This window comes from Impatiens glandulifera, chromosome 2 (assembly GCF_907164915.1).
Source record: "Impatiens glandulifera chromosome 2, dImpGla2.1, whole genome shotgun sequence".
Taxonomy (NCBI): domain Eukaryota; kingdom Viridiplantae; phylum Streptophyta; class Magnoliopsida; order Ericales; family Balsaminaceae; genus Impatiens; species Impatiens glandulifera.
In genome coordinates, this window is record NC_061863.1 from 58414667 (window position 1) to 58431080 (window position 16414).

Genomic DNA, 16414 nt, shown 5'->3' on the forward strand with positions numbered 1-16414 from the left:
TAAATCATTAATTAACATATTAATTATAGTATATGTGTTATTTCAATATAATATATTTTATTTTAATATATAATATTAAAGATTTATATTTATGTAATATATTTTATTTTAATATATAATATTTATTTAAATTATTTAATTTATAATGTTTAATTTGAATTATATATATTATATTTATAAAATTAAGTAAAAATAAAATATATATGTATTATTAATTTTAATTATATATATTTATATTGGTAAAATAAAGTATTAATAAGTTTAGTGGGAAAGTTGTAATTAATATGTTAATTAATTATTTATAGATTTATAAAGAGAAAGATTGGTATTTTGGGAATGAAAATAAAAATGTGGATATTTTGGGAATGAAAATAAAAAGGTGGGTATAATGGGAAAACTTATTTAAAACATTGGTAAGACAGGAATTGGTTCCACTTAATGAGTGGGATACAGGTGATAGCATCGAATTAATCGGGAATAGGAAAGGGGAATGATAAGGCATCACTTAATTGGTTGGAAAAATTAAAAAATGTGAAAAAATATAAAAGAGAGAGATAAATTATTAGATTTTTTCGGTAATCGAATTTCTGGCCTATCATTCTCGTCCAATTCTCTATTCCAATCGTTTCTTAAAAAAAATATGATTAGATAAATATCTTATAAATAATGTAAATAAATAATTCAAGTAGATGGAACTCTTTTTAATTTTTATTTAGAGAGATAGAACAGTTCATTATAACATAGTAAAAAATTATTGTGAAAAAAAAATGAAATAACATGTAAATTTATCTATTTAAAGAAATTAAGGTCAATACCATAATTTCTCCCTGGCCCTTCTTCGGATTTAAATTTTTAAAAAACTCGAAAAAAGAAAAATGGTAATGACGGGTTGATTGTACTAATATATATAAAAAAAAAATTATAAATAATATTTTAAAATTTAGTTAATAAATTGAATTATATGATAAACAAGAAAAAAAAGTAAAATAATGTTGAATTGTTTAAATAACCTAGGCCTAAATATAATTTATCTAATTGTAATTATAGTTAAACAAAATAAGATGAACATATTAGATATGGTCACTATTAAGTAGATTTGATATGAGAGAGATTGATGTTAAATAACTTTGGATTGACACATTACAAACATTGCATATAGTGTGTAAGCGCTTTAAATGAATAATCTCACAAATGAATGGCAAAATAAAATAAGCTTGATACACTACATATGGGAAACTTATAAAAACCATTTGGAGAGAAAAGGTGTTGTGTCTTGGTCATAAAGAAACAACATATTTTGGTCCCTATCATAGGTAAGATATTTATTTTTTATTTTACTATTTTAATATGTTTATAATATATATATATATATAATTAAAATTAAACATATTAAAATTAACATAAATATTAATATTATGTATTAAAATAAAATAAAATATATTACATAAATATTAAAATAAAATACATTGCATAAAAATGACACTTTACATTAACGTGTTAATTTTATCTTTACATTGTCAATACAATTTTTGAGTTAATAATTCATATAAAGTTTTCGGTATACATTCAATTCAAATAATTAACTTATAAAAATAATTTATAACTAACTTCGCATAGAATACAAAATTCAAGCAAATTCCACGGGTTAATTTTTTTAATTTTTTTTGGTCGAGAGTGATATATTAATAATTATTTTTATTTGTAGCTGATGAATAATTATTTTAACGAAACTGTAAAATCAAATACAATTATAGATAACTTAAGTGATGTGGATGATCAAAATTATGATAATATATTTTGTTTTTAAATATTTAATTTACTCTGCTTAGTTTTAATTATATATATATATATATATATATATATATATTATATTTATAAAATTGAATAATCTGTAAATTTTAAAAGAGAAGACGAGTAGTTTGATAATAGAAACAGATGTAGGTATAATAATAAAATAAATGAGAAAGTCGGGTATATCCGAAATTGAATTATATTTTAAGAAATAAAATATAATTGTTAAGTATCTTTTTATAATAGATATTTTAAATGATGATTTGTCTTCAAGATAATGAGCTTTCCAATAGAATGAATCGTTATGGTCAAATTAAATTAAGTGAACACTAACTAAATTACTTTGGACCAATTAAGCTAACTTGTGAATTCCTTAGTTCATTTTTTGCATTGCTGTAAGGCCTTGTTTGGAGGAGTATCTATAAGAGAAGAATTTAAAATTGAAAATATATTAAGATTAATAAAAAAAAAATAGTGTTCTAATTAATATTATTATAATGAAATTAATATAATTTAATAAAATAAAACTCAAAGTAACTTAACAGACTTGGATTTGGACAAGAGAAATGGCTGGTCTAAACTCTCAGGTGCAAATATAACTCAAACCACTTTGATTGAAATTGAGTTTGAAATGAGTGAAATATTATATATATTAGCCATCTTTATAAATTAAATTATAGTGAAAAAAATCTTAAGAATAATAAATTATAAATATTTGGCTCTTCCAAACAAGGATTAAATGTTGACTATGAATGTCAAGCAGATCTGTAATACCTACTCCCAAAACTCACAATTATATTGCTGATATTAAAGATTAGTAATTTATTACTTCCAGCTAATATTATTATTTCATTTATGTCAACTATAAGTCTATACAACATGATATAGAATATGAATTATTCTCTAAATGAAAAATATGTATATATTTTAATTGAAAGGATATATATATTATTCAACTTTGATATAGTTATTTTATTCTTATTCTACTTTACAATATAATTTTCTTATAAGTCATTAACCTTTTCACATTTTTTATCCTAAAATTTCCCTTAAAAAAACAAAATTTTGTATTAAGGTTCTTAGTATAATATTTTTAGCACTTAATTTTCAATCATTTTTTTTAAATAATGTATATTAAAAATAAAATAAATTGTTTAAGCATAAGCACAACGACAAAGCATGACATTAAGAAAAACAAGAAATAAGAAAAAACGGTACTCAATAAATTATCGAGCTCGTAAATTCTCAAAAAGAACGATTAACTATTAACAAACTCTAACTCTACTGTTTTTTCTGTACGAATCTCAAAAAGCGTCATAATAATAGTATTATAAATAATACGAATAAGAGAACTACGATCATTAAAAATTCGACGATTTCTCTCTACCAGTTAATTCACCAAAAAATAATTGGGATGATAACTCAAATATGTAGGTCTGTCACATCAATCGCATCAATCCAAACTTCTTAACAACTACCCAAAATGAATTCTAGTAATACTCCACAAAATACTTCAAATACTAGTCACTCATCGACAATGCAAAAATAAGTGAGTTATCGATTCAACCTCTTCGTGATAGATACGACTAGTCATAATACAATTTTTTTCATGCATATACCATCTGTTATAATTCCACAATGAATAATACTTCATCCAAAAAACGAGATCTTGAATGGAATCATTGACTTCCAAAGTTTTCCCAACAAAAAATATATTGAATCATCTTAGCAAACAGCTTGTAACAATGCTACACATGTAAACTATACATATCTTGTCAACGCATAACGTTTTGTTTAGACGGTGACACTTGCTTGTGTCATACAAAAAGTAAAAACTCTATTATGGGACGAAGTCTCCATAATATTTAATCTCCTTCAATATCTAATTCGGCTAGCGAACCCACTAGATTGAGAATCAAACATGTCATTAACTGTGTCATTTCTACATATAGCAATGGAAACAACCTCAAGATACGTCGTAGTTAAACTTTTGACACTACATCAAATATCGTCCCAAAATGTAATCGAAGAATCATCCCCTATAATGAATTTAGACTACTCACTAAATCTGTTTCACATAGAATAAATTCCCTTCAAATGCTACACCCCGCTGAATAATTAAACATTTTGGTGAACAACGACCAATCATTACTATATTTACATCTGATTATCGATGCCCAAAAACTATTCGGCTCCATTACAAATCTACTATATTATTTTGATAGAAGAGTCTTATTAAAAGAAATAATATCTCAAATATGTAGACTTCCTTGATCTTTACAACATTTAATATTATCCTAACTAACTAAATGAAAAAAACGATGAGTTAGAAGATCTTCATAAAAATTTACACATTATTCTCTCCATTTTCACCATCACAATCTTTGAGATAATGAATAACGACGTCATATATGTGGGCATAAATGACAACACACTCTTAATGAGTATTAGCTAACCCCTTTCGAGATTAATTTACCTTTTCATCTAGACAATTTACATTTCATTTAACACCTAATGACATACCAATATATGTTGACGGAAAACCATCCATTCTAAACTCCAACATATTTGTCAACTCTATTCTTACTATATAACATTCTTTATTACCATACCTTATCACTTGGACTAACGATACATCGGTAACCTCATCCTCTCTATTCGAAACAGAATTTGAAAAAAGATGTTTAACTTATTAAGATTAACTTAAAGACCAGAACATTCACCAAATAACCATAAAATATCCCGAAGGTGTTTAAAATTCTTATAGGTAGCATGAACCATATGCAAAGCGTGTCATCAACAAAAATGATATCTTCTTAACCCACAACTCACTCAACGGGTGAGTTCCGAGTTTTCTGCGAAATCCATCATATTTTTAAAGAATTTCTATAACATTGACAAACGTAAATAAAAAGAGAGTGAATCACCATCCCTCTAAAATTCTCAAAAAAATCTCTTAGAACTCTCATTAACAATAATAAAAAAAACTTAATAGTCAAAAAAATCAAAAATTTATTCTAACCAATCAATTTCTCACTCATTCTTGTTCACTCACATAAAATAAAAACTCTCAGTCTATATAATCATAACAATTTCCAATCACTTTTACTCACTTAATTATTATTTTTTTTTTTGTTTATTATCTATCAATTTATAATTTTTGTGTTTATAGGGTAAAGCTTATGATTTTTTTTTTTTATAAACTATTAGAAATAAAAAAAAAAACACAATTTTTTTGAATAACTATCCTGACAAATAAGTCGTTACAATTGGAAAAATGACAATATAAGACATTGAGACTTAGAAAGTCAACATATTACATTGGAGCATTTCTACGTTGGATAACTACAAGTCTAAATTTTACTTCTTTTTATTTACAAACTTTAATCTTCACTCTGGCTCCTCACAGGCTCGTACCGACAAACAAATATATATATATATATATATTATTTTAAAATGTCAACATTTATTAAATTATAAAAATTAACGATAACCTTCTTTATTATTATTATTAGATTTTTTTAAAAGTGGTTAAAAAACTTTGTGATAATAAATAAAATTAAAATATAAAAAATTTGATAACAGTTGATATAAAATAAATTAGGGTATGTTTGAATGTGCTATTCTATTGAAACTATAATTTTAAATTTAATTTTAATTTTAATCTTAAATGATAACCAAACTCACCTAAATTCAAATTTTTTTAGTCACAAAATGATAATAAAAAAAATTAAAATTAAAATTGATATATGATTCAACTTATATTCAGCTTCTTGGTTAGAAGTTGAGAGAAAATTGGGTTTAATGTTTTATTATAATATTTGTGTTAAATTTATTAAGCAATCGCTATCCTCCCCAATCAAACGTGCATATAGAAATAGTAGGAAGTCTTCTTCTTCTAAATAAGGTCGTCCACATCTCTTACCCCCACCCACTTGCCCACTTGCTGTCTGCTACTACAAAATGATGATGGTTTTATAAGAGTGAGAGAAATTAAGAGAGAGAGAGAGAGAGTAGAAAAAGATGGCTCCATTGCAGAAAGCTTCATCACACGGAAGAACATTATCATCATCATCTGATAATGATCAAACAATAATAACAATCCAACACTTCACCCACTCAAAACATCCTCTTCAAAGAGTCTACATCCAAGCAGAATACAATTGCGACGGCTGCAGCACCTTAGGTGGGGCTGGTTTCCGCTACCGCTGTTCGGCCGGCTGCGACTTCGACCTCCACGAGCAGTGCGCCACCTCTCCCTTTACTCTCTCCTCAAACCTCCACCCTAACCACCAGCTCATCCTAGTCAACCAGCCCGGCAACGGCCATTTCTGCAATTGCTGTCGTCAGTCCGTTAACGGACTCTTCTATACGTGTCGCCCCTGTAACGTCGACATTCATCCCATCTGCACTCACACTCAGACTCAAGGCCAAGTTCTCCGCCCCACTGGCGCCCCTGCTCTTGCGACCCGTCCAAAAGTCAATTGGGCCGCATCACAACAACCTAATAATAATAATATTAGTGTTAATTCTTCTCGGTTTGTGAATCAAGGATTTCAACAACAACAACCATATAACAACAACAACGGTTTTGTAACAGCACCAGCAGCAAATCCAACAGTGAATTGGGCCGCATCACAACAACCTAATGGTGTTAATTCTCCTACGTTTGTGAATCAAGGATTTCAACAACAACAACAACAACAACAAACATATAACAACAACAACGGTTTTGTGACAGCACCAGCAGCAAATCCAACAGTGATCAATTGGGGCGCATCACAACTACCTAATGGTGTTAATTCTACTAGGTTTGTGAATCAAGGATTTCAACAACAACAGCAACAACAACCATATAACAACAACAACAACAACGGTTTTGTAGCAGCACCAGCAGCAGGAGCAGCAACCGGGTCTAATAGGCAGACCAATAATAATACTCAGTTAATAGGTAAGCTTGTGAGAAAAGCTGTGACAGCTTCAATATTTGGGGTTCCATTATAGGTAATTAGGTCCTTCATCAATTTTATATAACTTTCTATTTCTTTATTATTCAACTGTTGTTCATATCTTAATTATGCTATGTGTGTCTGCTGCGAGCTGTTTCAATCTGATTTGGAATATTTTCATTTTCTTGTTTGTTTCATCATTTTAACTAAATCATTTCATTTTGAATTACAATCCCAATTCAACTCAACTCAATTGTATATGGATACCATACCAGTCTCAACTTATAGAATTTTATTTTATTTTATTCTTTTATGTTTATACATTATGAATTATAATTATACATTTTTTCAAAACATGAAGTTCATTTTAAATTCTAAAAGAATTGAAATTGAATTTTTAATTTTAATTTAATTGATATTTTTATCTAAGACTGATCAGTTCAACACCAACATTTAAGACTGAGTTTGCCTAATAATTCCTACAAAATATCAATAAAAATTATAACACATATCGGTATTAAAATGTCATTTTTTCTTTACTTCATTACTCTTAAATTTATGTAATTAACGTCTTCTCCCCTCATTAATTTTTTTTCTTTATTAGAATTTTTATTCATTGTTTTGTCATTCTTTTATTTGATAGAACCTAATTTATTTTTCATATTAGAATGATAGTCTATTTCAACTAGAATGTTATAAGTGAAAATAAAAGATGTGACTGGTTTTTATCTTTGAACTATAACTTATTAGGTTAATTATTATTTTAGTTTAATTAATTAAATATATTTGATTCACCATATAAAATAATAAAGTATTTGAATTAAATATATATATATATATAATATTTTTATTATTAGTTTAAATTATATTATTAATAAAATAATGTGGAATTGAGGATTGAGTTATTAATTATTGATGATTTATAAAAAAAATTAGTAAAAAACAGTGATTAGTATTTAGAATATATATATATATTATATATTATTAACCATTAATACAAATATATAAAAATAAAACAATCATAAAATAAGCCGATATAAAACCTACCTTGTGAGGTGGGAGATTGGTTTCAAATAAATCAAACTATCATATCTGTTTAAAATATACATACTTTTATTTTATATTTTATTAGACTTGTACATTTTCGAATTTGTTTTAGCCAATTCAAAAATCGAACCCAATTTAATTTTTGTTTCAAATTTTGAATAATTCGAAACGAATTTAATTTTTTTTTTTATTGTCAAATCTTAAATTCAAATTATTCTAATTCAAAACAAATCAAGACTACAGAGAAGAAACTCTAAAGTTAGCTAGATTAGATAGATCGAAATTTAAAAAGGCAAATATAACAAGATTAGATTAATAGTATCATTTTTCAGGTGCACGGTTAATGATTTATGAAGACATTTTTATATGAGAATAGAGATGAAAGAAGGAAGTGGCGACTGAAGAATTATGTTAAAAGAATAAAGATGAAGGAGGAGATGAGGAGGATTAGGTTAAGAAAATAAAGATGATGGAGACTAAATATATTATTTGATTACTAGAGAGATTATTTGATTAAGTTTCAAGAACATAAATATATGAGGTGGGCGTCTGAGGAATAAAGTTTAGAGAATATAGATAAGGTGAGCTGATGAGGGAGTTGAAATAGGTTTAAAGAATATAAATGATACGAAAAAATGAATTATTATATCTAATATATAATAAAATATAAATAATATATAATAAAAAATAATTCGGTTTTTGGTTTAGTTTTCGAATTGAAACCCCCAACTCGAAAATTTATTTGAGAATTGGTTTGAAATTCGATAAAAAAAAAGCGAAAACGAAATTTGAATTCGATAAATTCGAATTCGGTCGGATATTCGGTTCAGACCAAATATTGAACACCCCTACATACGGAATAAAATAACCATTTGATTATTCAAATATCTGTAGATCAAACAAGGCCTTAAATGTTTTGCACAAGAGAATTTCTAAACTCATATTCTATAGACATTGAAAGCAGCCAATGTTCAATATAAAACAGTTGCAATTTTCTCATATTTTGTTAAAGCTAAGATGCTGTGTGACTGATGTTGATAAATATAGAAAGCACAAGAGAAACAAAACACATTATAACTATCATAAACCACAATACAAAAAACTTACCCCAAAAAATTATAGGAATTTCTTGAGATTCTTCAGCCACATCAAGTACTCTCTGCTGTCTTTGTTGATCATGTACTCCTGCAAGAAATTTGTTGTGCTAGGTTTGATTCCTCTTATCTCAAGATACTTAAGGAAGGCATTTTGCAGATTCTCGTCCAAGTCCCTAACACATATAAACAAAAACAAATAAATAACATGGATATTAAGCTAAACACAAGGTCGGGCCAAATGAAACTCACAAGAAGTCCGGTCCTTCATAGGCAATCTGATCCTCGGATTGATCTGGATCCTTCACAGATAGGCTGTGGATAGATATCTCATCAGGAGAAGCGTCACAACCAAACTCCAAGTAAGGACCATCCGTCTTGGAGATGCTCACAATAAGTGGGATGTTTGGTTGGTTGTTTTTGTGGGCATCATCTACATTTTCATCTTCTTCTTCTTCCCCGGTGATAAGACTGCTCATGTGGACCTCTACTTTGATGGTTTCACCTTGATATTCTCTGGTCAAGCTAACCGTCTGTTGGCCAGGATTATCTTCAAGTTTGAATGGAAAATCTTCTGGAGTGGCTTCAATCTATACAACCAAAAAATAGAAGAACTATGGATAAAACTCATCATGGTTGGTCTGGCAGACTGAAAGAAAACACTCATTTCCCATTCAAGAGCTGTTTCTATACAATCACGGATTGCATATCAAGCCAATCTTGCATCTCTGCTAACAACATAGATTAACAAATATGTAAATTTTTCTAGTGACTGTTTTTGATAGGGAATACCTACCTGATCAACATCGACAGACTCTTCGGCGCACTTGATCTCCGATTCAACCATCTTTCGTATAGAGTCGTCAAAGTTCGACTTGGTAGACATGAAATGGCAAGCTGGGAACAAACTCCGGCAAAGTTGTCGGGGAAGAGAGCTGGAATTAGCGGAAGAGGTTGTCAGAGTAGAGCAATCCTGTCGCAGATGGTTTCCGATTGCTCGCCTCGCCAATGGAACGGCAGATGCTACCGACCTCCGTAGAAAGGAAGCAAGTGCCATTCTGTGAATCGGGGGTGAAAAACGAGAAAAGGAATTTAGGGTTTTAAGAGGGTTTAAAGAAACAACACAATTCACTTTGACCCTATTTATATGAAAAAATGAATTACAATATATTGTTTCTTTTAAGAAAAACAAAGTTCAATGGTACAGTATTCCCAAAATAGGTACCGATGGTTGAATTCGAAAATTTTAAATTGAGGTCGGGATGGGTCTGGAGTATGCGAAACTCAAACCACTTGTCTTTTTTTATTCCTTGTAACATGAATCTGTTTAGTTGACAATAGAAGACAGAAAGTGAGTGAATTAAAATTGAGAATTGGACAAATTTTATTAAGAATATAATTAAGATACAAATATGCAACCCATTAACCAATAAATACTAGATCTCCATCTCAAAGACTCAAATAATGAAAGCCAGTATACAAACCATGCTTTTACACAATACAGAAACATTTCTTTAAAAGGGAAAGATACTACTGCAGAGATTTGATAGAGACTCTAGTTGGGTTGTTTCTTCACATTACAATCTCCGGTTTCAAGATGCTAGATTTGATCTCCTTATGAGGAAGAACCACACCACCATTACTATAAATTTCATCACACACATGAACATCTTCTCCCAGGATAGTCATATTCTCAATTCTAGCCCACTGCCCAACGGTCGAGTGCCACCCAACAATACTCCCGGATATGCACGCGTGTTTCTTCACCCGTACTCCCCTCATCACAGTGCATCGAGAGAGTCTCACTCCCGATTCCACAATGCACCCCGGTCCAATTGCTACGTCCGGACCAATCAAACATCCTTCCCCAATTCTAGCCGTCTCGTCCACTATAACGTTGCCCACTATGTGGGCGCCACTGGCTAGCTTAGATGATGAGTTCTTTCTTAGGGAGTCTAGATAGAGTCTTAACCCAGTTATGTAATCCCTCGGCTGACCAATGTCCATCCAGAACCCGGGTAAAACCATGCCAAACAGCTTTTCTTCTGCAGCAATTTGAGGGAATACTTCTTTTTCAATTGAAGTTGGCCTCAGTTGAATTCGGTCAAGAACAGACGGGTTCAACAAGTATATCCCAGCATTGATCTTGTTTCCCACGAATAATTTTGGTTTCTCCACGAATCTCTCAACCTTCCCTGTTCCTTCTTCCATCACAACCACACCATATTTGGATGGCTCGTCCACCTGCAGCATTAATTACCAATCATTATTCTTTACTCAAAAAGTAATAGATCAGAAAACATGCATATGGCTTTGTTTAACCCCTAATTCTCATGATAGTTTTACCTTGGTCACCATAATAGAAGCCTCCCCTCCATGTGACTTGTGGAATTCTATCATCTCTTTTAGAGGGTATTCGCTTATGACATCACTGTTAAGAACGAAAAATGGATCACCAGATTCATCCAACAGTTTGTCCCTAGCCAGAGCAAGAGGACCGGCAGTTCCAAGTGGTTCAGTCTCCTGTGAGCATGTAATCGTGATTCCAAGCTTTGCCTCAAACTCCTTCAAGAAGTTCAGCATAATCTACAGAAACAAATATATGTGCATCCTTGAGCATTCATTTAACTTTTGGTTCCCAGAAAATAAAGCTTATCTCTGATTATTCTTGTTTACCTCTGGCTGGTAATTGATTGCTAATACGACTTCAGTCACGCCAATAGCCTTGAGCGCCTCAATCTGTCACGATGAAGATAAAAATTGAGATGACTGACTGCTCGCAAATATAGAAGCACACATACACATGTTTACTTGTACATACATCACATTGCAGATACGTGTAAAACAGGAAAAGAAGCCTTATGTTATGGAGTGAGTACCTGATGAAGAATCATAGGCTTGTTAGCAAAATCAACAAGTGGCTTTGGGACGCTGAGGGTCAATGGCCTCAACCGAGTTCCAAATCCACCAACAAGAATAAGAGCCTTCATCCTGTGGTTAATTATAAGAGAAAGCAAATTTAGCAAAATATTGAAAATAGATAGTCAGATTTCAACATGTAAACAATTCTCTATGAGGAACAACAGATCTTATTTCATTTATTGGACCACAAACAATCAATATATTATATATAGTACCTACCAAATTGGAATCAGTTTTTTTTAGGTTACATTTACATCTGATTCTAATTCGACAAAGATTCCACATATGCCAGCACTAATCCGCACACACAAAGACTGATGATGCAGCTTTAGCAACTATTCCTAAAGTTTTTCAGAGTTTTTCCAGACGGATGCGAATCTTAATAGAGATTCTGCTCCAATCTTTCATGTCGGCCAATAACATGAAGAGTGTAAGCAAATTAATAATCAAGAGATATAAAAGAACAAGGATCATTCATCATTCAGACTAGTTTCTAGATCTGAAGTGATATAGCAAATATAGCAGCAATGAATGCATATGAGCTCATTTTTTATCTGATTCAGTTTTTTTTAGGTTACGTTTACATCTGATTCTAATTCGAGAAAGATTTCACATATGCCAGCACTAATCTGCACACACAAAGACTGATGATGCACCTTTAGCAACTATTCCTAAAGTTTTCCAGAATTTTTCCAGACGGATGCGAATCTTAATAGAGATTCTGCTCCAATCTTGCATGTCGACCAAAAACATGAATAGTGTAAGCAAATTAATAATCAAGAGATATAAAAGAACAAGGATCATTCATCATTCAGAATTTGCTTTCTAGATCTGAAGTAATATAGCAGCAATGAATTCATATGAAGCTGAAGAAATTATTCAAATAATTCAGTCGGAAATACGTGAGAGCTCAAGTATTACAAATATCGACGGCGAAATGGACGTTCGGAAGAGACGGAATCAACGATGAAAAAGAAGGAAATGCAGATCTGATAAGAATAACATCTAAATGAAGAATTCACCTGAATTCGAACTTCGGAATGTGCTTGCTGAGAAACTTCCCTCGCTTTTTTCTCTCTCAAAGTCCTTCCGCTATGAGAGATACCAACCGTTTATCAGAAGGCTTCGTTTGACCAGCCTTAGCTAAGCATATAGAAAATCGTCATTATATATAAGATCATTCATTCTCTCTCTTTCACGCTCTCTCTACAGTCTAAAGAAGGTGGAGAGATGTGTCAATGGTAACTAACGCAGCTTTCTCCTTTAAAAAAAAAATGTAAAAAATGATGGATATTCCTTTTTATTTTCCCAGTCCAGGCTGGCAAAATGGTTGGCCCACAGAGCCCTACATGACATGGTAAATTACTAAATTACTATTTTGTAATGTTTTTACCAATTTAATTTTGGACTACATTAAATTCATATTTAACTTCTATAAACTAATTTATTTCTATTTTAACTTTATATTCTTCTCAACTTTTTTTAAGATTCATAAGAATTAAAAGTGATTTTAATTAATTAAGATTATTGTTAAAAGTTTTGGTAACAAAAATATTTCACTTTAAATGAAAAAAAAGATTCTTAATAAATGAAGAGCAATAAAGAGCGCGAGGATACAACTTTAACTTTTTTTTGGTATTTCTATTTTTTTAAAGTGATAAAAATTAAATTTAAGGAATTTTAATAGATTACATATTTGATCCTCGTTTAAAAACATACCAAGATTAAGTGAAAGTCAAAACATAACATTGAGATTATGCTAGCTTCTTATTTTATATGTTCCAACAAAATATTGAATAAAAAAAATCTTTTTTGCTTATTTTTTTATTATATATTTTAATCAATGTTTTAAATTTTTAATATCAAATGTAAACAAAATTATGTCAATTTTTTACTTTAATATTTTTTAGGACTTATTATAATAAGATAGTACTTTAAGAAATATCTTAATATATATTTTTAATGATATTATTTGGTAATAATTAATATATTACATAAATTATATTTAGTAAAATAATAATTAATTTTACTTGATAGATTAGTAGTTATTTCAACTTACAAATTTAAAGTCATCAGTTGGATATTTGATTTAAATATAGTTGGATATAATTAAGATCAAGCAAAATATTTATTTTATTTAAAAGTATTTATTTATCTTTGTCATTTACTATCCAACTTTTCATTTGATGTAAAAATTCTATAATAATATTTATTAAATTATTTGAAAAATAATATGCATTATAAATTCATATTTTATTTGATAAAATATTATTATTATTATTATTTGAGTTTGAATTGTGTTAAAAAATATTTAAATTAAAAAAAAAGACTGGGATAAGAGGTGATTTATTTGAATTATTTAGATAAAATATTAAATTTAATAGTTTAATTAAATAATTGGACAGTAGATTGAATAGAAAAAACTTTAAAAATAGTCTCTAAAGCACTATTAAAAGAACTAAATTGATATTAAAAAAATTAAAAAATTAAAGAAGAAGACAAAAGTAGCTCCTACAAATATTCGTTTTGAAATAATTAATATTTGTTTTGGGACTTTGCGCTAATTGGTTATTTGAGTGACTAATTGCAAAGAGGCCCCTATATTTTGGGCTCGTTTTATCTTGGATATTTATAGAATTTGTGTGTGTAGGGCTTGTTTGGATTCAAGTTATTCAAATAATTTGGATTATTTAAAAAATAATAATTAGTGATAATTTTGAGAATGTGAAGATTTTTTTGTAGTAAAAAGTTTAAGGCTATTAAAATATAATTATAAAATACAAGGTTGATATCCTCATATTTCTTTAGAGGTCCTAATTTCGAGTCTGTCAGATAACATATTATGCGTTAGTTAAATGGTTAAGTGTATTTGTAGGCTATGTGTTTAACTTTTGTGGTCAAATTTTTTTATAATAATAAAATACTTTTTTTAAATAAAAAATATTTTAATATTTTGATTAATAAAGTGAGTGATATGATAAATAAAATAAAAAGTAAAATATATTTGATTAGGTTAAATTATTTAAATAAATTAACCTAATAAATTAATTAATATTTACTCAAAAATAAATTAAAAGAATATTTATTTTATAAAGAAAAGTCAAAGAACTTTAAATACACACAGTAATTAGAGGTTGATGGGATCATGGGAACCACATATTATGTGTTCTTAATAAATAATAATAATAATAATAATAATAATAATAATAATAATAATAATAATGCAACCACCAATATCCACACTAACCACACAAAGTATTGGGACCATAATTATTGGATTTTGTACCCTCCTCGTTATATATATTATTTATATGTGATTATTGTTGTTTGTAGTTTAATTATTGTTTTATTGTCAAATTTAGAAATGGTATGAATTTGATCTTAATCTTAAACTTTTGTAATTTTTTTTTCGATTTTTTTTTTAATAAAATAATACTAAGTTGTTTTCCAAAAAAAATAGTTGTTACCTTAAATGTAAAATTTCTCCATCAAAATAACAATTAACTTTTCTCTTCTCGTTCTCGTTGAGGATGTTTTTTTTGTATGCCGTGGAGAATGTCGTTTATATGAGCTATGGATGTCACGTAATTTCCTCTAAAATTCACAATCCTAATCATTAAACTTAAAAATAAGATATTTAATTAAATTTATTACTTTTACAAATATATAATGTTGTAGCATAGTTCAAAATAAAACTTCAAATTTTTATTTGATTATGTGTGGGTTGACTCTCAATGTGCCGCATCATATTATTTAATTAATTATTTGTTTAACTACATATATTAAGAAAGTCAACTATGAACACCTCCTAAGCCAAACATTCAATAACATAAAGAGTATACACTAGTGTTAGATTATCAAAACCATTAAAAGCTACAGTAGTTAACGTGTTGTTAGCAATATCGTATAATTTATTTTATTCTTTGAAGAAAAAAAAAAGTAATTTTCATTATTAGAAATAAAAAAAAAATTACACATGATAAGTACTTTGTTTAGTATAAAAAAAAGTTAAACAGTGAATTTTATTTTATTTTGTGAATAAAACGAATTTTGTTAATTTATATATTTGTGAAGATCTTCAAAATATGGTAACATACATAAAAATAATAATAATAATAATAATAATAATTTATAAAAGTTGAAAATCTAATAGTGAATGCAATTGCTTCTTTCCAACTAAAAAATAGAGTAAAGTGAAAAATAATAATCAAAAAGGGTAACTATAAATTGTATTTGAGTTGTAAAATTAAACAATGCTTACAAAATTTACATGAAAAGAAGACTAAACACCATATATGTGAAGCATATAAAAATTATGAAAAAGTAAATAAAAATAATTTTATGCATTCAAATAAGAAACAATTTCAAATTCAATAATGAAATTAACACCATCTCAAGATAACACAATTGAAGAGAATTGGTATACCATCAGCTCACTAAGAATTTAAAATACTATTGAAAAAAAAATTAAACCGAACAAAATACAAAATCAATATTAATCATTGGTCAGCCAACAAGATGATTTTGTCTACTATAGGATTTTTCTAAAAGGGGATAATATAAGTACAAAAAACTAATTATTGTTGAATAATAGTACTTTAGGAATGTTTA

General features: G+C 28.5%; 3 protein-coding genes across 3 annotated transcripts; 1 reads left to right on the forward strand and 2 right to left on the reverse strand.

Moving 5' to 3' along the window:
* Positions 1 to 5734: 5734 nt before the first annotated feature.
* On the forward strand, positions 5735 to 6966 carry LOC124927725. Its single transcript, XM_047468184.1, has one exon. The coding sequence runs from the start codon at positions 5815 to 5817 to the stop codon at positions 6793 to 6795; it is 981 nt and encodes a 326-aa protein (XP_047324140.1). The 5' UTR covers positions 5735 to 5814; the 3' UTR covers positions 6796 to 6966.
* A 1767-nt stretch (positions 6967 to 8733) lies between these two features.
* Positions 8734 to 10009, reverse strand: LOC124924151 (uncharacterized protein At2g39795, mitochondrial-like). The gene is made up of 3 exons (XM_047464227.1): positions 9678 to 10009; positions 9134 to 9471; positions 8734 to 9057 (listed from the first exon to the last, which is right to left on the reverse strand). Exons 1-3 carry the CDS (start codon positions 9936 to 9938, stop codon positions 8904 to 8906), a joined length of 753 nt encoding a protein of 250 aa, XP_047320183.1. The 5' UTR covers positions 9939 to 10009; the 3' UTR covers positions 8734 to 8903.
* A 237-nt stretch (positions 10010 to 10246) lies between these two features.
* Positions 10247 to 13001, reverse strand: LOC124924152 (mannose-1-phosphate guanylyltransferase 1). The gene is made up of 5 exons (XM_047464228.1): positions 12826 to 13001; positions 11761 to 11872; positions 11558 to 11620; positions 11228 to 11467; positions 10247 to 11125 (listed from the first exon to the last, which is right to left on the reverse strand). The coding sequence occupies exons 2-5, from the start codon at positions 11869 to 11871 to the stop codon at positions 10454 to 10456; spliced, it is 1086 nt and encodes a 361-aa protein (XP_047320184.1). The 5' UTR covers position 11872; positions 12826 to 13001; the 3' UTR covers positions 10247 to 10453.
* Positions 13002 to 16414: the final 3413 nt, after the last annotated feature.